General features: G+C 38.2%; 2 protein-coding genes across 18 annotated transcripts in view; one reads left to right on the forward strand and one right to left on the reverse strand.

Moving 5' to 3' along the window:
- Positions 1 to 1,193: 1,193 nt before the first annotated feature.
- LOC137128675 (lysosomal amino acid transporter 1 homolog) lies at positions 1,194 to 10,292 on the reverse strand. 3 transcript variants are annotated; one of them, XM_067507084.1, is made up of 8 exons: positions 8,748 to 10,292; positions 8,239 to 8,482; positions 8,018 to 8,147; positions 7,306 to 7,393; positions 5,801 to 5,910; positions 5,608 to 5,709; positions 4,477 to 4,662; positions 1,194 to 3,265 (listed from the first exon to the last, which is right to left on the reverse strand). In XM_067507084.1, the coding sequence occupies exons 2-8, from the start codon at positions 8,430 to 8,432 to the stop codon at positions 3,149 to 3,151; spliced, it is 927 nt and encodes a 308-aa protein (XP_067363185.1). In that variant the 5' UTR covers positions 8,433 to 8,482; positions 8,748 to 10,292; the 3' UTR covers positions 1,194 to 3,148. The 3 variants fall into 3 exon arrangements, with proteins under 3 accessions (XP_067363185.1, XP_067363183.1, XP_067363184.1); XM_067507082.1 differs by having other exon boundaries at positions 8,239 to 8,503; XM_067507083.1 differs by lacking the exon at positions 8,748 to 10,292 and having other exon boundaries at positions 8,239 to 8,741.
- Positions 8,371 to 19,691, forward strand: part of veph1 (ventricular zone expressed PH domain-containing 1) — a 60,980-nt gene continuing 49,659 nt past the window's right edge. For 12 of the 15 annotated variants that reach the window (XR_010914608.1, XR_010914610.1, XR_010914609.1 and 9 more), the window contains exons 1-4: positions 10,282 to 10,409; positions 16,577 to 17,219; positions 17,358 to 17,576; positions 19,369 to 19,543. Coding sequence is in view for 9 of the 15 variants with exons in the window: in XM_067507070.1 (XP_067363171.1) it covers positions 17,082 to 17,219; positions 17,358 to 17,576; positions 19,369 to 19,543 (532 nt within the window). In the remaining 6 variants the exon portion in view is untranslated. Of the gene's footprint in view, positions 8,496 to 10,281; positions 10,450 to 13,910; positions 14,288 to 16,576; positions 17,220 to 17,357; positions 17,577 to 19,368; positions 19,544 to 19,691 lie in introns of those variants that run through there. The other 3 variants (XM_067507072.1, XM_067507071.1, XM_067507073.1) reach the window with 3 other exon arrangements.

The following is a 19,691-nucleotide window of genomic DNA, read 5'->3' on the forward strand; positions in this document are numbered from 1 at the left end:
GAAACATTTGTAAGATAATATGATTAATATTCATAAAAAACAATTATTTTGTTTTTGAAATTCTGATTTATCACTAGTTTCTTCATCAAAACAGTCAAGACCAATATCTTAATTGAGGAAATGATACATTTTATTACATTTTTGTACATAGCCTGCATGCAAATAATACGTTGAATGGTTTTCCCACATTTATATCCCACATACCTTAGACCAAGCTCAGATTTGAATAGAGGGCCCTGTACAGTTTAACACATCTGAAGAGATTATGCTTAAAGAAAATCAATACATCTGTATAATACAGTCTTGTACAGTAAATAGTGCCTATTCTACGGTATAAACCAGTAACATATACAAGTGTCTGTAGTCTTCAAAGTGCACAGTTGTCTCTCAAATATGTTGAAACTGACAAAGCTAAGCATTTTTCCATGTTTAATGTGACTAGTTACTTTTTTAAATTTAAATAATTAAACATACTTGGGCAAATTTATTGAGACTAACCTAATATATTTCACACTGCTTTGATGTAAAAATTAAAAGCTTTAATTGGCGTAAAAGCTTAATGAGGCTTCTGTATGTCTCCATTGCCAATTTTTCCCACTCTTCTTGACTACCTGCTCCAGGTCTCTCAGGTTTTGATGACTTCTCCAGCTGAGTTTTAGCTCTTTCCATAGATGTTTAGTAGGATTAAGACCAAGACTCCGAGCAGGACATTTCAAAACAGTGCAAGGTTTTCCTGTCATCCATTCTTTGTGCTGTAGATTTCTGTTTTGGGTCATTATCCTGTTGGAAGTCCATGATAAGTTGTGATTAGACTGTACCCACCACAGATTCAAGGTAGCCTATGGCAGATGAAGAGAAGCATCTCCAAAACATAATTGAGCCTCCTCTGAAAGCTTCATCTTTACTTCTTTAACAGAGTTGATGTGACCAAAAGCCTTGAGGCTCTGTCATCTTAACAAAGGACATTTTTAGTGGCATTGTGTCTTATCAACATACATTTTAGCAAACTAATTGTTTTTTTGTTTTTCTCCTCATACATGGGGTCCACTTTTATTCAGACAGCAACATGACTGGTCACTGTTTAACTTTTGACTGGTTCTTTTAAGTCAAACATGACACAATGTGAATTTTGCTTCATTTAATCTGAATGACAAATGAATGATGAATTAATATAAGACACCTATGATACACACTGAATGATATACTTGAAATAAATTTATTTTGCACAATTTCAAATAAACATGAAATCAACCCTCAAACCAATGCCATGCAGTCACGCATGTGGAAAGACCTTTCATTTCAACACATTTCAGGAAATGTGGAGTACTGTTTCATCCAGGTGTAAGGGTACCAACACTCTGTAGCTACTTTGCTGTGATATACTGAAATTGCATATGACAGAATTAGAGAAATTGATAAGGCATCAGAGTATAGCATGTGTACAAGATAAAAAATAATTTAGTGAAAAAAAATCGCATAGTTGTTTTTCAGTAAACAAATTCATGACTAATACCATATTACATGACCTGACAAAGAAAAAAAAATAGCTCAGATGTTACCAAACAGTGTTACCCACACTGTGAGGTAGAGAATCTTCTGCAGATACAGTATTTTAGTTCTATATCCTGGACAAATGAAAATGTATTAATACAATTGGCACAACTTTGATGAAACTTTGAATTCTAGTGATACTATTGATCTAAATTCTTTGCTCTACTTTGCTCTACTCAATTGCACAACAGTTTGTTCCTGTTTTGCTTTTGTTCTCAATTAATTTTGTTTCTGTGTAATTAGAATAAAAAAGGAAAGTTTCTTAAAAATAATTGACCTGACAGCAGCAGTTTTTTTGCTTTATATTTGATATATAATAATAGTTAAATAATAATAGTTAATAATAGTTAAATAATAGTATAATAATAATAATAATAATAGTTCAACTTAGTTTCTTTTACATGCCTTTCAAGAATGTCATTCAAATGTTACTATTGCTGTTCCCAACCCTTGAATATCTTTCAGTCATAAAGATGGTACAACGCCAAGACAAGAGAAATTCACAGTTAATGCTACACTTACAGAAGCAGGTAATATGTTTGAAATGGAAAAGATAAAGTAATTAAATAGTTCCACTGTATCTTTCAAGAAGATCAAATACGTTACTAATTACTGTTGATGGTTTAGAAATCAAACTTAACATAACTAAAAACAATGTAGTTCTAAACTGCATATACAGCACATTTATATTAAAACTGTTTAGTTTGAAAATGTTTGTTCATGAGTGCAGAGAGCATGGAACAGAATATAGTAGAAGTAAGGCCAATTTATATATGAAGCTAAATGACTATATTTTAGGTGAAGGACTGGCCCCTGCAAACATGTTTTTCTAGTGACAAGGTACCAAACAAACTATCTGTCATCTACACATGTTGGTTATTCTATTGCTGGGCTCTCTGGGTTTTATGCCACACAAATACAAAATCAGGTAAGAACAAACATAACTCCGACACCACATATCCTATTACCATGTTGTAATCCCCCCCAGCAGAATTTACCCTGTCAAAATATCCATGCAAAACAGGCACTTCAGTCTTCCATTAAACTTGAATTTGTAAAAAAAAAAAAAAAAAAAAAAAAACCAACTGGCATGAAGCCTCCTTGTTTGGGTGTACATGGTCCATGATGAAAAATAAAAAAGGCAAAAAGTAAAATCCAGAAATCCCATTGGAATTATTCATCAAAATAATAGCTGATGACAATAAAAGGGGGGTAGTTTAAATGTCCGCCTGTGAGGAAAAAACAATCCTAAATCTGTGCTTAACTTAACCTCCAGTGTTAAGAAAAAACTGTTATTATGGTTAAACATAGAAGGGATGATCACAGTCTTTCTCCTTTTCACGGCAGTAAAGGAGACTGTTAACATGTACTGGAAGTATTCGCTGTACTAGAAGTACTCACTAGTTCACGTGGTTCATCATTTCGAAAATGTTTCTGCAGTGTCTTTGTTCTCTAACATTGTAAGTTAATAACTCCTCCACAAAAAAAAAAAAAAAAACCAAACAAAAAAAAAAACATCGGGGTTCAAAGACAAGAAAAACTAGACTAACAAGTCATCTTTTCATAAAGCGATCTACACTGCTGTCTGCTCTGCATTTTATAACACTGTCAGCTCCTCTTCTTCACACAGAAGGGGTTCCACTTCTGGGACACTGAGTAGTTTGCTGCTTTTAACAGACTTGTTCTTCCTGTACAAAATAAACTGGGCCGTCACCTGAGAAAGTTAAAGCTCATACACATTTATTTGAGATTTATTTTCAGTTAACTAGTTTCCATTAAAGAAATTTGCTGTGGCACCGAAATATTGCAGAATGACCACAGACTGTCTTCTTTTAAATGAATATTTGAACACATATTTACTTTCTAGCCAACTGTTACTTGAGTACATTAATACCATGAAATATCTGCCAAGTGAGGTCCAAAGTTCTGACATGTACATCCCATCACCTCTAGTTTCATCCTTTACACTAAAACACAAGCAGTGTTTTACAGTACTAAAGTACTTTCTTTATGTACCGTATCTGTACTTTACCATTTTTTCATGTGTCTGTACTTTGCTTATTTTAATTAGTCCACTACTTCTAAGAACAAATATTGATAATTTTTGCTCCACTACATTTCTAATTAAAGTTGTGTTACATATTACAATCACACATTGTTAATAGTGTTTTTTTTTTAAATGTAAAATGACTAGTGAAACAACATTTGCTTCACTTAACTAAGTGCAGGCAGGTTAGTGTTAGTTCCTCCTTTTTTATGGTTTTATTAAAAAAATATGGGCTGTCTCCCAACATCTGCGTTCACTGTGCAGGAGCACACACAAATTAATGGTAAAATGTGCCTTTAAATGGGGATCATTGAATGCGGAGTCAAATTCAATATGCCATGTCAAAGTCTTAACATTTCCTGAACTTGAACTTGGCGTTGCCTACCTCTCCCCCAGCTGATTCATTTAATAATATGACTGACGCGATGTTTATTCTGCTCTGATTCTGAAGGAAGGCAGCCACATGCGCTAGTGAACATTAGGATTTTGCGTGGCCATCCACTGTGTTTACTTGTATTATATCAAGTGCAAATAACAAAATAATACTACAAGATACCCACAGACCCACACTCATATTTTCTCCTTGTGAAGAGAACTCTGCAGGTGATATTGTGCACCCTACCCTTATAAATATTTTGCTCTTGAAATTACAGTGCTGTTAGTTAGGCTGTTACTGTAATGTGCAGTAATGATATAAGCAATATTTATGCCTAAATAATAATCCAGGTAACCATTCAGGATATGGATATAAGTATAACAAACAAAGAGGTACATTGGTGAAGGAATTACAATGTTAAAAGATTTTCACTTGCAGGTATTATTACACAGACTCGACAGAGTCGGTATAGGCAACCAGTGTCTGGTCATTTAAAGGATACCAAGAAGTCGAGTATCAGGACTCCCAGGCTGCCAATCAGCCAGGCCAGATGTTTGATGATGAAGGTCTTTTTGGAATCCCTCAGTGCAGGTAGGACCACTATGACGCTCAATCCATATGTCCCATTTCCCATCATGGCCAGGGCAAACAACATGTAAGATGTGCCCTCCGTAGACTGTCGCTGAAACTACAAGATACAGAATTTATAGTAGGATTTCTGTATGGGATCTGCACTGGGCTGTACAGATTATTTGTCACTTTTAACTACAAATATAATTGCAAGACAGGCTTGTTTTTCACACCAATTAAGTTTTTTGTGTACTTGTACTCTAAACAGATACATACAATTGTAACAAGATTAAAGAACAAGTCTGGTTTTTTAGGCTGTTTTGCTGCCATAAACAAAGAGAAGTAACCAACAATGTTTTATTCTAGTAACAAGCTCTGTACTGTGTGTAGCTGTTGCATGATCACACAGGTTACAGTGTAGTCTGTTTTGTCAGATCTACCTAAAATATGGAGAATTCCCACCTTTTCTTTACAAGTGAGACAATAAAGGGAAATGTAATAATACATTTAATGTTATATTGTAGCTACTAATTTCCTTTTAAAATGGAAAATTAAAATCAGTATTTCTCATATTTTAAGCTTATTCGGTTAACCCCCACTACAGACACATAAATATTTATAACAGCAACAGTTTTTGCTGTTATTACTGAACTAAACTGAAAATGCAACTAGCAATGATCTGAAGAAAATGCTGTAGAAAAACAACAAAGTTGTGTGTGTGTGTGTGTGTGTGTGTGTGTGTGTGTGTGTGCGCGCGCACATAGAAGTTTCCCTGACAGTTGTAGTCAACTTAGACAATCCCCGGTGATTAATAGCTTTATTTCAACCAAAATGTTTCTTCAGCACAACACCACTGCATGCACAAACACACAAACCCAGCCCATGTCTTCAAAAACAAACACTCCTGTTCATGACTTACTGACACGTACCAATTACAGTTTTAGGTGGACACACTGGGATCAAACCACGTGAAAGCTGTCCCTTGTGGTGGCACTACACACACACACACCATGGAAATGAACTCCACATTTCTACTGACTCAAACACACAAACTGTCACTTACATTTTTATAGAGCTGGGGGAAACGGGAGCTGAGGTAGAAGACAGATGCCAGGTATCCACATATATAACCAGTAATCTGCACTGATTTTGAGTGAGTTGGACTCTGAAAAAGAAAATAAATAAACCAATCAATCTGATTTCCTAACTCCTGCACACTTGAACACAAATATATAGAAGTACTCTACAGTACCCACCTGAGTGTTTAGAGTTGTACTATTGTCCATGATTAGCTTTGGCAAAGCCAGGAGGACTAATGTAGCAGCACCACACCACATGAGGCAGAGCCACTTTAATACTGGGCTCTCTAAGGATGCCACAAAAAAAGTGACAGTGATTACAAGCACAAACAAATACCCAAAGGAAATCCAACTATTTTCATTAGGTGATATTCAGCTAAAACTGCAAAGACACTAAGTGCAACACATGACAACACATTTTTGTTGTACCAGTGACATTATAAGTGGACAGATGCATGTGTATTGTAATCATCAAAAGTACAGTTTAGTATATCTGTTCCAAAATTCCAAAATCCAATCCAAAATCTTGTTACTGATCAATATATACACTAATACCATTATACACTGATTGGCCACAACATTAGCACTGGTGGTCTTAATAATGTCATGGAGAACAAGGGTCAGCATGATCACTCTGAGCAGTCTGGTGCTCCACAGCCTCACACACAGCAAAATGTGATAAGCTGTTAACAGAGGTGATAAAGTGCACAAACTCAATAGTCAAGTAAAAGTACAAGTATACGTCTGAAAACATTCTTCACCAAGTATCAGTTCAAGTAAAAGTACTAAACTAAAAACAATCAATTTTAAACAATATTTATATTGGTAAATATGGAAAAGCAGGTACAGTAATTAATAAAAAAAAGTAATAATAAGTAATAATAATAATAAAAAAACTCAAAGATCACTGTTGGTAAAAGTGGAGCTAAATTTAACCACTTTATGTGCTGAAAGCTGGTTAACCCATTGATAGTTCAAGATTTTTATAATATTTATTTAAAAAACATAATGCTGAGAGCCACCAGGTGGTATTGTATGTTGTGGCTGATTAATTTTTCTGCAATAAGCTAAAATTGTCTATGTCTGACTCCACTATTATTTGGAATTATAACAATAAAACACTGAATGATACTCACAAAACGTTAGCAAAGTGACCTATAGTAAAGTGGCCTATTAATAAGAGGATTGAAATCAACAGGATTTCATTACCATTGCAATATTCAACAGCTCTGTCCAATGGCAAAGGTTACATATTGTGTTTAACAGGAAATCAGCATGATTAAGAACTAAATTGATCTCACTTATATTGCCAGCTTACAACAGCAACACAATAAAACCATACTGCACATGCTGTCTTCTTCAGTATAAGTGGCACATTAGTAATGATCCTAGACTAGCATGTTTTTATTTTTAGTCTGCTTATGTGCATGGGCATTTTTTACACTGGATACACCAGACTGGAACTGAATTCAAATCTTTATCATGAACAACGTTTTAAAGCCATCAGTGTCTTAAGGCCCATCATGGAGTTCAAGTTAATTAGTCATTAATGAGAAGAGCTTCCTTTCCTCCTAGTTATGTTAATCCTCATTAATCTGGAGATTGACTTATTCAGTCACATGCCACAGGCATCTTATCAGTATCCCCTTAACTCAAGAGAGAGAGAAAATGTCAGGGCTTACTTCTGCTGGAGCTGTTCTTGATCTTGTAGTAGAGAAACTGAGAGATAAGGATCAGGTCGGTGAAGATGTAGAAAACCACTGTAACTACCTGAGAGACAGAAAGGGAGAGAGAGAGAAAGACAAGGAAAATGTGATTTTATCCTGCAATATGTAACTTACTGAACATATTTGTGTAGCAGCTGAGTAAATATGTTCATGTGCAGTACAGAGAGGGCTGTGAAGGCTCCATTTGAAAAAATATTATTGAATAGGATTATGTCATTTTTAATTTTACAAACCTAACAGGACAGTGCCCAAATCCTCCTCAAATGTCATCATAAACAAACTACAGCTAAAAGTAAAAAAACAAAAAAAACAACAACTCAACTTAACATGTCAAACAGCTTCTAGCAAAATCACTTGGGATAATTTGGTCTCAGACACAAAGAGGAAACAGTTCTAGGATTATGGAAACACTTAACCAGCAGAACTGAATGATTTTTGACCCACTGCACTTGTATAGTTATGGAATGCATTACAAAAGGATGCTTTTCCTATTTTAGGATGTATTTGTTTTCAAACGTTTTAAAAACTCCACCCAGGATGCAAGAGAGGCATGTATTTACTGAGTTTCATCAACTTCTACTACAGTTCAGCCATATCTTCTAGCATTAAATACTCATGTGACTTTTTGAACTTGATGTTGATTAAACTGGCTGATTTTTGAGTTTACCTGAATAGGCAGCTGGCTGGTGAGGTAGCACCCTGCAAAGCTGGTCAGGTCCCCACTGAAAAGGAAGAAGAGGAAGCCAAAAGACATGGCCTCCTCTACTTTACCATTACGATAGGCTTCATAGACCTGCCTAGATAGATAGATCGATAGATAACACGTTTGGATATCTACTACCCAATCCTTAAACATTTGATCAGGATAGGAACATCACTACTGCTTACGGCAAAGTGGACAGCAGAAAACATAACATGGATATGAGTCCTATCACCACGCTGCAGTACTCCCACACATTGTCCACACACTCCTCCAGCAGGTAGAGGATCCACCGCGTCCCGTTGACACACAGCGGCGCTGGAACGCTCCAGTTGGCCGCGGCCACGTCCGCAGTCTTCCCGGGGAAACGCGCGGTGGCCATGGGGAGAGACTGGCTCTCTCTGCCGGCCCCCTGATGCTCAGCTGGCAGCCCTGCTTGCAAACGGTAAGCTACTGTGTGTTTATTTGGGCAACAGAACAGAGCAATGTTAAGACTTAATCCCAAGTTAGCCTTTACACACACTTCTAGAAATCATTCTGCATTTTCTTAATTAGGAAAATCTCTTCATTAAAATAAAATTCCAACTAAATGTTCCTAATCTTTAGACACTGTCATTGTTAAGCAAATTGTGACAGTCAGGAGGAAAAGATGCTAACAAAGAAAGACAGCTAAAGTTAGTTTCCAGTAGCCTCTCACCTGACACGATGCACTCGTGGCAGACTGTTTGTGGGTATGTGCAAACTTTCCCCACATCCTCACATGATCTTGTAAGAAATAGAAACCTTTAAACATTGCAGACATCCAGAGATGTAACCCATCTTTGGTTTTGTGTGTCAAGACAACCGGAATAGCCAAGCAACGTCCTGTGATGATTTTCAAAATAGTGTTACGGGTAGATAATGTGGGACATTTAGTACTGATGGGCAAATGGGTGATAAGGTACATATATTAGGATCACGTGTAATACCTTTTTAGTACTATTGAAAATGTAATGTCTTACACACGCATTTAGCCCACACATAGAAAGCATTAACTGCTTTGGTAGAATAAGATTTAAATATTTATTAGCGCCAGAATCAATTTGGCATCATCTTTTTCTAGAATAGACTTTTACCAGGTTTAAAACTGTTTGCATGCATTTAAGTCTTGCAATGGTCTGGACAGGAGAGAAAGACAACACAGAATATAGATTTATTTTGTTTTTTTAGTCAGAATATACCTTGAGCCAGAATTGGTAACTACTAATTTAATTAACATGAACATAAAAATTCCATTAAAAGTTTTTATGTTCTCATTTGGAAATGGCAGCGTTTGTCAAATCTTGTGCTTTTAGTTTGAAGGCAAATGTACGTAACACTTAAGCTCCGGAAACAGTAGGTGCATTTTACAGGATCACTTCCGATGTATGATGCCTGTGAAAATGCTGCTACATACTGAGGGAAACAGGACACATTAGAGAGTAAATAAACAAATACATGTCTTAGTGTCAAACTAGATTGTTGTGGGAATAATCAACTTTCGGGCTTTTGCATTGTTTTTTGTGTATTTTGTAAGGAAAAAAACTAATTCTGACACTGCTACTTTTTTCTCCTGCATACATTAAACATTTTATCATTGTAATAGAGCCACATATCCTTCCCTTCTGAACCCCATAGGCTATAGCATAAGTAGTTTCTACCAGTAGTCTCATTAGGCCTATGGCAGTCAATCCGACATTAAACAGTACGACTGAGCTCATGGATTACTGTGCTATCCAGCCATGAAGTCGTTAACCCACAACTATGCTTCTCCAAACCCTATGCAGAACCATGCTGCATTTAAAAACTCCCTGTAAACACTTTGAGTGTTTGGTGATGAAAGTAGTTAATGAAAGGGAAAACATGCGGACGAGTCAGAGTTTCCACAATAAAAACATCTAGTAAGCCACAAGACCACCTGAATGCTAGAAGAACACATAATATGTGTTATTGGTGAAACCTTTAGCTAAGCGGGGAGAGAATTGATTTATGATATTGTTTACCTGTCGTATAGGCCCGGAAAAGTAATTAAAAAACTACAAGGTTGTGCTACAAATGTCTTGTTGTTTATAAAGTAATGCATTTCCCGGGAAGGATCTACCTGTCTCTCCTCCGTCCACCTGTTGCGCCGCACCCTCCTCTGCCGCACGATGGCGCGCTTTCCAACGGCGGCCAACGAGGATGAAAACACCGCCTCGCTCTGTTGCTCTGTGGGGTGGGGGGTGCTTGAAGCTGTGCACCGCCAGTTTGTGTAGCTATGTACCGCTGTGGACCGAGGTTTGAAAGGTACTGAACGATCTCCTCATTCAGTGTCACTGGGTCCTCGCCCCGCGCTTAGTAGGTAAGGTGCCCGACGCCGCAGAAGTCAGGAATTAAAGCAGGTTTGTTTTCTTATTGTTGTTGTTGGATAGCATTTGTAATCGCGTTGCCGGGGGAAATGCATGAATTCTACCCACATCTCCTGATGGTGGCAAAGTTGCCTGGATAAGGTGAAATCGGTGGCCAAAGATGACGCACCACAGTCTTTTAAATTGCGCTTTAAATACCCGTTTCCTTTGGAAAATAAATAGGAACGCACAGTTTACTGTGCAGGTGAATTGCTTACAGAGGTGTTCTCCTGGGTTTTGCAAATAAGCACTGAAAAGTAATATAGCGTTAACTTGTTAATTGTAGCGTGCTGAAAGTGACTTGGCAGGGTCCACATATTTCCTTTGCAGAGGAAAGACACACACGACACATTATGGTCTGTCATTCAGGTGTCCCAGACTACTTACAGTAAATTCACTTGCCTCACTGACTTTCCCAGTCTCGGTGTTTCGGTGTAAATACAGTGGAATGTGTAGTGAGGGCTTGAAAGGCAAGTTCAGTCGCATTATTCGCATTTGGTGTTCGAGTTACTTCTCTTACTATTGTTTTCAAGTCGAAATCCTCTGGTGCTCCAGCTCTCTGGTAATACAGAGGTGTGTGTGTGTGTGCAGGAGTGGGGGGACTCCTCAAGGTCACAGACTTCTGAGACAGACAGATGTTGATGTCCCAGAAAGGGGAGACATTATCAGGATTTTCATGGTGTTATTTGTATGCGTTTTTCTTTTAAAACTTATATTGTTTGTGCATATATAAATGTGTTGTCAGTTTTGTTCAAATGTTGTCCACAATCAAATCATTCTGTTCATGGGAGCTGCTAGTTTATCATATCACAGGATGGATCAATGTAGGCACATCACATAATCATTCATTTACTTCTTCTCAGACTCCCAAGACTTAAATTTAAAATAATTTAGAACATACATCACATACTTTACACTGGATTGTCTTTCATTTGAAATTTTTGTGCTATGTCATTTTTTTAAAGGTGTATGTGTTATCTGGGAATGAGGACAAACCACTTTTTCATGATGGCTAAACTGGATTTATGTGAAGTTGGTTTGGCATCACTGCATTTCATTGTGATGATGGCAGTTAGATGACTTTCATCTATACCAAGAATAGAAAGTTAAGCACATTAAATATGATTCAGCAAATGAAATCTTTGAATCATTTCTCATTTCTTCTATTCATGTCTTTCACATTCAGGAAACAGGAACTCTAAATAATGTGAAGGATGCAGATTTTGAAAAGATTTCTAAACTTAGAAACCTATTAAACATGTATTGAGGATATTTGAAAGCAGCTTGCTATTAGAAATGAGGTCAGTGTTTTGCGTGCTGAATTTATTCCTTTAATGCTTTACTCCTGGGTTGGACCTGTACGCTGAAGCCAGAACATGCTTACGTTCAGCTCGTAGCACGAGACTCTGAATTTGGGCTGCGGAAGGCAGCAGGGAGCAATGAATAATGAATAGTTAAGCAAATGTGCGTGAATATTAGTTGGCTGACTGTGGCGATAATGCACTATTGAACCATCGCTTCTTCTCTTATAGCTATCGAAATCCTCTATGCAGTTAGGGGTCTCACAGCGCTGCAGAGCCAAAAGAAACCCACTGTCACAGTTTGGGTTGGATTTTGTGCCATTCTCTGCCAGTAATGTTTGTGGAGACATATACATAAACATGCATTTACACAATGAGCAGAAAGACAAAATGGAAAAGTGAACAAAGTCAGCTGATCTTTTTTTCTCTCAGGGAGTTAAATTAGTTTCACCTTGGAATCCAGCACAGTTGTTCCCAGAAGATATTTTTGTGTGACCATTGGGGTTGAAGCAAGGTTAGTAAAGCAAAAATGTACCTTGAAATTTCTCAGAAACCTCTATAAAGCATTTTGCTTAACTAAACACTACAAAGACCAGAGTTTCAATTTACAGTGATCCAGAAACCTCACATTTAAAAAGCTGCGACCCAAGATTTTGAATTAAACGATTAAAAAAATAGTCGTGTGTATTTTGTGGCGATGAATAAAAACACTATTAGGTCGTAGCACAGACTCTTCAGGTCAGAGTGTGAGTGTGTTCACTTTGAGAGGTAAAATGTCACGTGTGAATCCGATTTAGTTTTACCTGCTCTTTCTCCATTAGACAGAATTACATCCATTAGTGTTGCATTACACTTACAGATGTAACATTAACAAGTGTAACAAGTGTTCCTGCAGTCTGGTTCTGTTTTCTCTTTTCAGGTTACAGTGACCACACTTAAGAAAGAGATATTTGCCCCTGTGCTTTTCCCCCATGCTCTGAGTTTGTTTCCTCTCTCTGTCTTTCCACTTTTTCTGTTCTGTTGTTCTTTATCTGTCAGAGGCTTCAGTGTGGTTTACAGTAGCTATTTTCTACAGCTCCTGTCATACTGTATTTCCCTATAGTTGCTCCACAGCTGCATAACTGCAGGATATAAATTATGGAGAACTTTCTTTCAGACACATAATATACAATACACTCAATATGTTTCATTGCTAAACCTTGGGGGTCTGTCTTTCAAGTTTTAAGTCAGCTCTGTGAGGCATTGTGGAGCCTTTTCCAAACAAGTCTTCTGGGAGCCTCTACTTTGTGACTTATTCAGCTTACTGATTCATGGAATTCATGGCAAATGTTACATAACCAATTGGGCCAGTGCTCAAAATCTACTGATTTCACAAGACTTTGGTATGAAAGGTGGATTTCTGCTCAGGATGTGAGAAGAAGATCAGGACGTATGTAATATATTTTGAAAAATATATTTTGTTAAAATGCAATGTTTGTAATATGTTTGTTTATAATATTGGAACGGCTTCAGGTGCACTCAGGAATGTCCTTTAAACCTCCATACTTAAAATCAGATCAACTGAGCCTGTACTTGTGAGTCCATCACTGTGGCTGTTTAAGAATTTATTTTTGTGAGTGCTTTGCTGGAATGTAGCAGTGTGGCTCCCGTGTGGTCTGTCCAAGGGTTGGCCCACATGTAGAACATTTTCCGCAGCTACTGAATGGGATACAATGAATGGTTGGTAGAGACATTCATGACTGTAATGTCTTAGCAACTTTTGAGTATGATTGACTTCCCCTAAGTTTTCTTTAGTTCTGTTTTTATTCTATTTCCCTAAACAAACGCTTGTTTGTTGTTTGCAAATAATCAGATACTGAAAATTCAAACGTGACAAAAGCACGGAAGAGTACATTACAGTACCAAATCCTGATTGCAGAAAGATGAGCGAGATGAGGAACTTAAGGTTTTCGAAACGCAGCTTCCTACCAGTTCCTGCTCTGTACTGAAAGTATGTTTTTTCATCTGTAGTCCCATTCTGTCTCTCCCTTTCACATAGCTTCTTTCCAAAGTATTTGTGTGAGTGTGTATGTGTGAGTCTTGCAGGCCGAGCAGGTGCACATTACACAGAAAGACAGGGCCGACTGAGCAGGGAGAGAGACGCAGGGGAGGGAGGGGTGGTCTGTCTTATAGGTCATACAAAAGAGCCAGTGTTTTCTCTCTCAGAGCTGTGAGAAACGACAGTAGTGGCAGCAGTGGAGTAAAAAGAGGCAGGCCCTTCATTCATATTGTCCTCACACAGCCCCTAACTCTCACCCCCAGCATGCACGCCCTGTCCCCCCTCACCCTGTGGCCAGCTCTCCGGCAGCATGTGGTTGCTTGCTTGAGCTTTACGTTCAACTGCATTTCACTGAAAGGATTTATGTCTTCTAAGAATTTGCAGATGCATGACAGACAACATGCCAACAAATGGAAAAGGACAACCACAACTCAAATAAGGTGTTAAGTGAAATGTGAAGAATTAATATTAAAGCCTGTGTCACAACATGGAGGTAAAAACAAGCTGAAAGTCATTTACCATTTTGTGTGTGTCGGTGTGTGTGTGTGTGTGTGTGTGTAAAGGCTGCATTCCTGCGATTGCTGAGCCGTAGCTGGGTGATTAATAGTAACTAGCTGGTTGTTTAAGAACTAAAATTCCTAAGGCACATGTTTTTCACACACACACACACACACACACACACACACACACACACACACACACACACACACACACACACAGCTGAGAGTAGGAAGGTCACAGTAAATAAACACAATCATTCTAGAAGTGAGGAGAGAAGTGGCGTATGTACTGTACGCTGTATAGGCTGTTGCACGTGTGTGCAGGTGTGTGTGTTGGTGCAGCATTCAGGTGAAATAATGTCAGCTCAGTATGTGAGTTGACTGCTGGTTAAACAGGGAATTCAGGACAACGAAACATTATCTGGCTTCCTCTCTCTGTGATTCTGTGTGTTTGTATCAATTTCTCTTTCATTCTATGTGTGTCCAACTCTCCTTTCTCCATTTCAACTGCATGTGTTTCTGTTTGCTTTGCCTCTGATCCTCTCAATCTCCCTATCTCAACTTTTTTATCATCTGCCTTCTGGTCTTCACACTATTTCTTTCTACATGTTTCTTCTCACACACATATACGTAGAATAGGGCTGGCTTACATTTTCAATAGAAATGCTGATTTAATTGCAGAGATTTAACATAACTACAAATTAGTTGCTTTGAGGAATGCAGTTGTGTTTGTCCAAAATCTCAGTGCGCTGGTTTTCTTTTGTGTGACTTTTTATGTGAATGTTATATATAATATGGCTAGTATTTGGTAATTGTTACCTCTAAAAAACATACACACTCACTTCATATGGGCTATGTACCTGCAGCCTTGCGCAGAAATAGCTGTGATCATTGTTCCACACAAAAAGAATAATACAGTAGGTGTGTGTGTTTGTGTGGGACAGATAAATCTCTTTATAGATGTTTTGTTATTTTGTCCTAGAGACTGGGCTTGGACTAGTAGGAATTCCTGATGTGGTATCCTGGCAATGGGCTGGTTTGTACGGCAGTCACCGACTTGGCAGAACAGATAACGCTGTCCCAAGTGCTCTCCGCTTTGTGCTTTCCTTTGGTCTAGGTTGGAACCACTCTAATGTGGATTTTCAGAGAAGTGGTGTAAGGATGAGATGACGCCTTATTGTTGAGGGAAGCGGGTGCAGAAAGCTGACAATGACACAGATACATACGCTTAACTGCATCATCTGAAAGGAGTTCAGATCTGGGCTAAGTCATCATGATCAGAGGCAGCGGGCTGGCTGGGTGGCTGCTTTAAAGTCGATCGCTGTGTTTAATGCAAACAGAAAAAACTTTGATGCATGAGTATAAGTTTGTACTGTATGATGAAAGATAGATGTGGACAAGTATAAGGGGGGTAGGGGGGTTCACTACCCTTCTAGTGTCTTGCATAGTGTTAATGTTTAAAATGTTTAAGTAAGGCTGACAGAAACAACAATAATGGCAAGTAAATGTTTAACAATATAGTCTTGAAATCCCACAGCTCTAACTTCATTCATAGAAAACGCTGTGTATTTAAAAAAACGTTGTGTATTTAATGAAACTATTAATTATTAAAAAGTATGGTTGTAATAAAAAAAGATGCATTTTAAGAACATATTCGTATTTATATAACAACTGTCTTTATATATTGGAATAGTGATTTTACTTGCAGACAACAATATTATTTTACCCAATGTTGTTTTGAACTAAAATGTAACAGAGGTTGCATGATTTTATAGCAGATAGGTAACACATTGCTAAAAACTTATTTGGTTCACATCATCAAATAATAGTATATAGTATAGCTATTGCAGCCTTAGACACAAGGGGCAGAATGAGCAGAACTCTAGGAGAGAAAAAAATTTTTAAAGAAAGAGAGGGAGATTAATGAAGGGGGAGGACAGAAGGACTCATATCTGTGTAATAAATATAAATGCACCACCATCCTGAGAGTTAACTTAGCATAACATGAAGACTGGAATCGGGGGGAAAACAGCTAGCCTGGGTTTGTTATTTTTTGTTAATATTGACTTCTACCCATTTCATATTTTTCTTTGTTGTCCAACTCATGAGAAAAGCCATTATAAAAATCTTCATAGCCTCTTTTACTGGCTCAGAAATGGATTTGTCATCCTCAGCTGCTCAGCCTGTTTCTTTATAAAATATTATTTTGCATACTAAATGAATCTAATCTTTTTAGTTAATTGTGTCCCTCTCTCCCACTCTTTCTCCCCTTTCTCCTTCAGGACTCTGCTGTAAGGAGACTTTGTTCTCCAGAATATCTCTTGTCTCCATGGTAACAGGCCTCAGGCAGACCCCAAAAAACAATGGACAAAACTGTTCCTGCTCTTGTCCAACCTACCTGATCCTGAACTGCACTGAAGAGGATTCAAACATAACATTCAGCAGTTTCGTAATAGAATGTCAGTAATATTATCACTTTTTTCTTGTAGTTGTTTTCCCAGTTAGTGAGTATTCACAGGGCACTGAATGCCTAAAATTCTGCTTGAAATGTTGGCTAAATCTTGGCATAATATAAATTTAGAAGGTATTTCTATTTACACTTTTGGGATCATGATGCAGATGATTCTTTACGCTCTCTAAATAGTCCCCCAAAGCCAAGATTAAAACATTATTTGAACATTAATTGCCTTGATCATTATGTTAGGGATAATTTTATCCTCACATAACCTTAAACTGGGCAGCACCAGTCCCTAACTGGTTTGAAAGCAGGCCTAAACCCAGACCAGGATGCACCAGCTGTTCAGCCAGGTGCTGGGCCAGAGGGATCTGTCCAGAGCGGGCGATCTCTTTTCTTTGGAGGATGGGGAGATTGAAGACTGTCTCTCTCAGGCTCTGGACCACATCAAGGCCATCTCTTGCTCACCGGTATATTAAGCATAATATTTCAGGTCAAACTTCATTTGTGATTAATTATTTATGAGATTACCCATAAATAATAATTTTGTCCTTAATTTATCATTGTACCCATAATTTTGCATCTTATTACTGTCTGCTGGCTGGCAGGACTATCTGACCAATGACAACGACCAGGCAGTGGTGGAGATTTGCATAATGCGCATCACCACGGCCATAAGGGAGACAGGCTCCATCGAGCGGCACAGCACGGCGCTCGTGGGGCTATGGGAGTCGTGCCTAGAACATAAACTCACCCCACAAGGTGAAAACACAGAGGACACCCCTCACGCCAAGATCGCTTCTGACATCACCAGCTGTATCCTACAGGTACCCACACACAAACACTAGCCTTTGCTTTGCAATGTTATGTTTTTCGTAAACCACACACTGCACATTTGGAACATACCTGTTGACACAAACAATGAAACATTGCATTGATGGTAAACGTTAAGGTGAAAGGCAATTCACTGTAGGTAATCTTAAGTAGAAGTTGATTAAAAAGATTCACTTTGAAAGTTGGGACACAACTATACAATTAATAATAAAATCGGATTCAGTAATGATTGGAGGATTGAAGTGAATGTCAGATTAATTTCATATCATGCAATCCAAAGTGGGATTTTTGCCTTGGCTAGCAGATATACTTTATGTAATCACTGCCAAGGGGCTTCAAAATGTAAATCTAAATCTTTCCTTCACTCCCCATCAGCCCTCCACAGCTAAAAGGCTTAAAAGCACAGAGACTCTCTCTATTCGCTGTGGGAAGGGGAATGTGTCTCATACTACTGTAAAGAGGCTAATTCTCAATGAAATGCTGCACATATACACACACAAGTGGAGGTGAGCAGGAGCTCTGTCAACAGCTGCTGGTCCTGATGACCTAACTCCAGCGGTTATCAGCAGTCTTGTCTGTCTTCTCTATGTCGCCCGGTCTTTCTCTGTCTCTCTATCTCACGTGTCCTTTCTTACTGTCTCTTGCCCTCTTGCGGTCTTAGCATCTCACATATCTTCTTCTTCATTCTGTCTTCCTGTCCTTTTGAAGCCGCAGTTGCCAATTTGCTTGTCATACCCTTCAACTGAAACTCCCATAGAGAGGAGGACAGAAGTAAGCAACAGACTGTTGGGAGAAGAGTTTTCATCACCACATTGCTTGCCTGCAATGCCCACAAAGACTCACACACATGCAAACAGATTTCTGGCTTGTGATGACACCCTGAGTGTTTTTTTTTTTTTTTTTTTTAATTAACTGCTTGATCTGTGCTGTGCCTCGCATTAAAGTGACTCTTCTGGAAGATGAAAGAGTCTGTACATCTATACATGAAGAACATGTGAGAACGCTCCAGGGAAAATATGTACCAGAGGAGTCTACTGTCTAAACCCCCCAAAACATTTCCAGCAGCAATACATCTGGCTCATTTCTTTAGTAATGTCCTAGGGAACTAAATCTAATCTCATAATCTCATATTTAGTACAATTTTAATTTTGCCTACATTAGCACCCCCATACAATAAAGTAGTGCCCGTTAAATTAGTGTGATGTAGACACTGTAGAATAGATTGGCAGACTATCTTGATGGATGGAATAATGTTTTTGTGGATACGTTGTCTATACTGACCTCATGCGGCAGAACAGATGCATGAGAGGGAAAGAGTGTTAAAATTTAAGCTCTCGAAAATTTCAGTTCTAAACATCAAGTTAAACAGCCTCAATAAGCTTAAAATCCCCCCCCTCTTTCTGTCTTTGCCTCTCACACACTCAAATATTTTATAATGTACAAATCCAAGCAGACTTGTATTCATGTGTCCAGTTGAGGGTGCTAGTGCATTTCAGATGCCTCACCTACCTTTGCATTTGTCTGCATCCTCGAATGCAACACACACAAATCAAATTGATGCATGGTTTGTTATCAGTGAGAATATTTTTGACTCGCACTGTCAGGTATATTGAGTGTTAATATCATGCTTATCCCTTAGCACCTATAAATAATAGTGGTTTGTCCTTTGAAATGTAAAATGATTACTTTGTTTTATATATTGAACATTTGTAACTGACCCTGTGGTTTCTGTTCCTGAATACATAAATGATGTCAGCTCAACTTGATCATTTTCCGAACCTCCAGAATTACAGTTGTCCTTCGGTCATGGTGCTGGCTGTTCCAGTAGCAGTACGGTTCCTTCTGAGAGGGAACAGGGAACTGAGCAGGAACATGTCCAGTTATCTTTCCCTGGCTGCCATCGCAAAGGCTGACCTGCTGGCTGAACACACAGAGGCCATAACACTCAGCGTGCTTGGAGGTAGGATGCACATGTTACTTTGCAAAAACAAATAAATAGAAAACTGCATGACATTGTTAAAAGGTGGAGAGTACTAATGTTGGTATTTGATTTGCAGACTTACTTTGACTCTTTATACTTACAAATGTGCTTTAAGTGTTCCCCTATG

The sequence above is a fragment of the Channa argus genome, chromosome 6, assembly GCF_033026475.1.
Source record: "Channa argus isolate prfri chromosome 6, Channa argus male v1.0, whole genome shotgun sequence".
NCBI lineage: Eukaryota > Metazoa > Chordata > Actinopteri > Anabantiformes > Channidae > Channa > Channa argus.

Bases quoted from the DNA above. Each gene is read 5' to 3' on its own strand.
- LOC137128675 (XM_067507084.1), bottom strand. From the start codon at position 8,432: ATGGCCACCGCGCGTTTCCCCGGGAAGACTGCGGACGTGGCCGCGGCC. The intron at 8,148-8,238 runs GTAAGCAGTAGT...CTATCTATCTAG, and splicing joins TTTCTGCTGTCCACTTTGCC to GCAGGTCTATGAAGCCTATC. The intron at 5,710-5,800 runs GTGGGTACTGTA...TTTCTTTTTCAG, and splicing joins GTACAACTCTAAACACTCAG to AGTCCAACTCACTCAAAATC.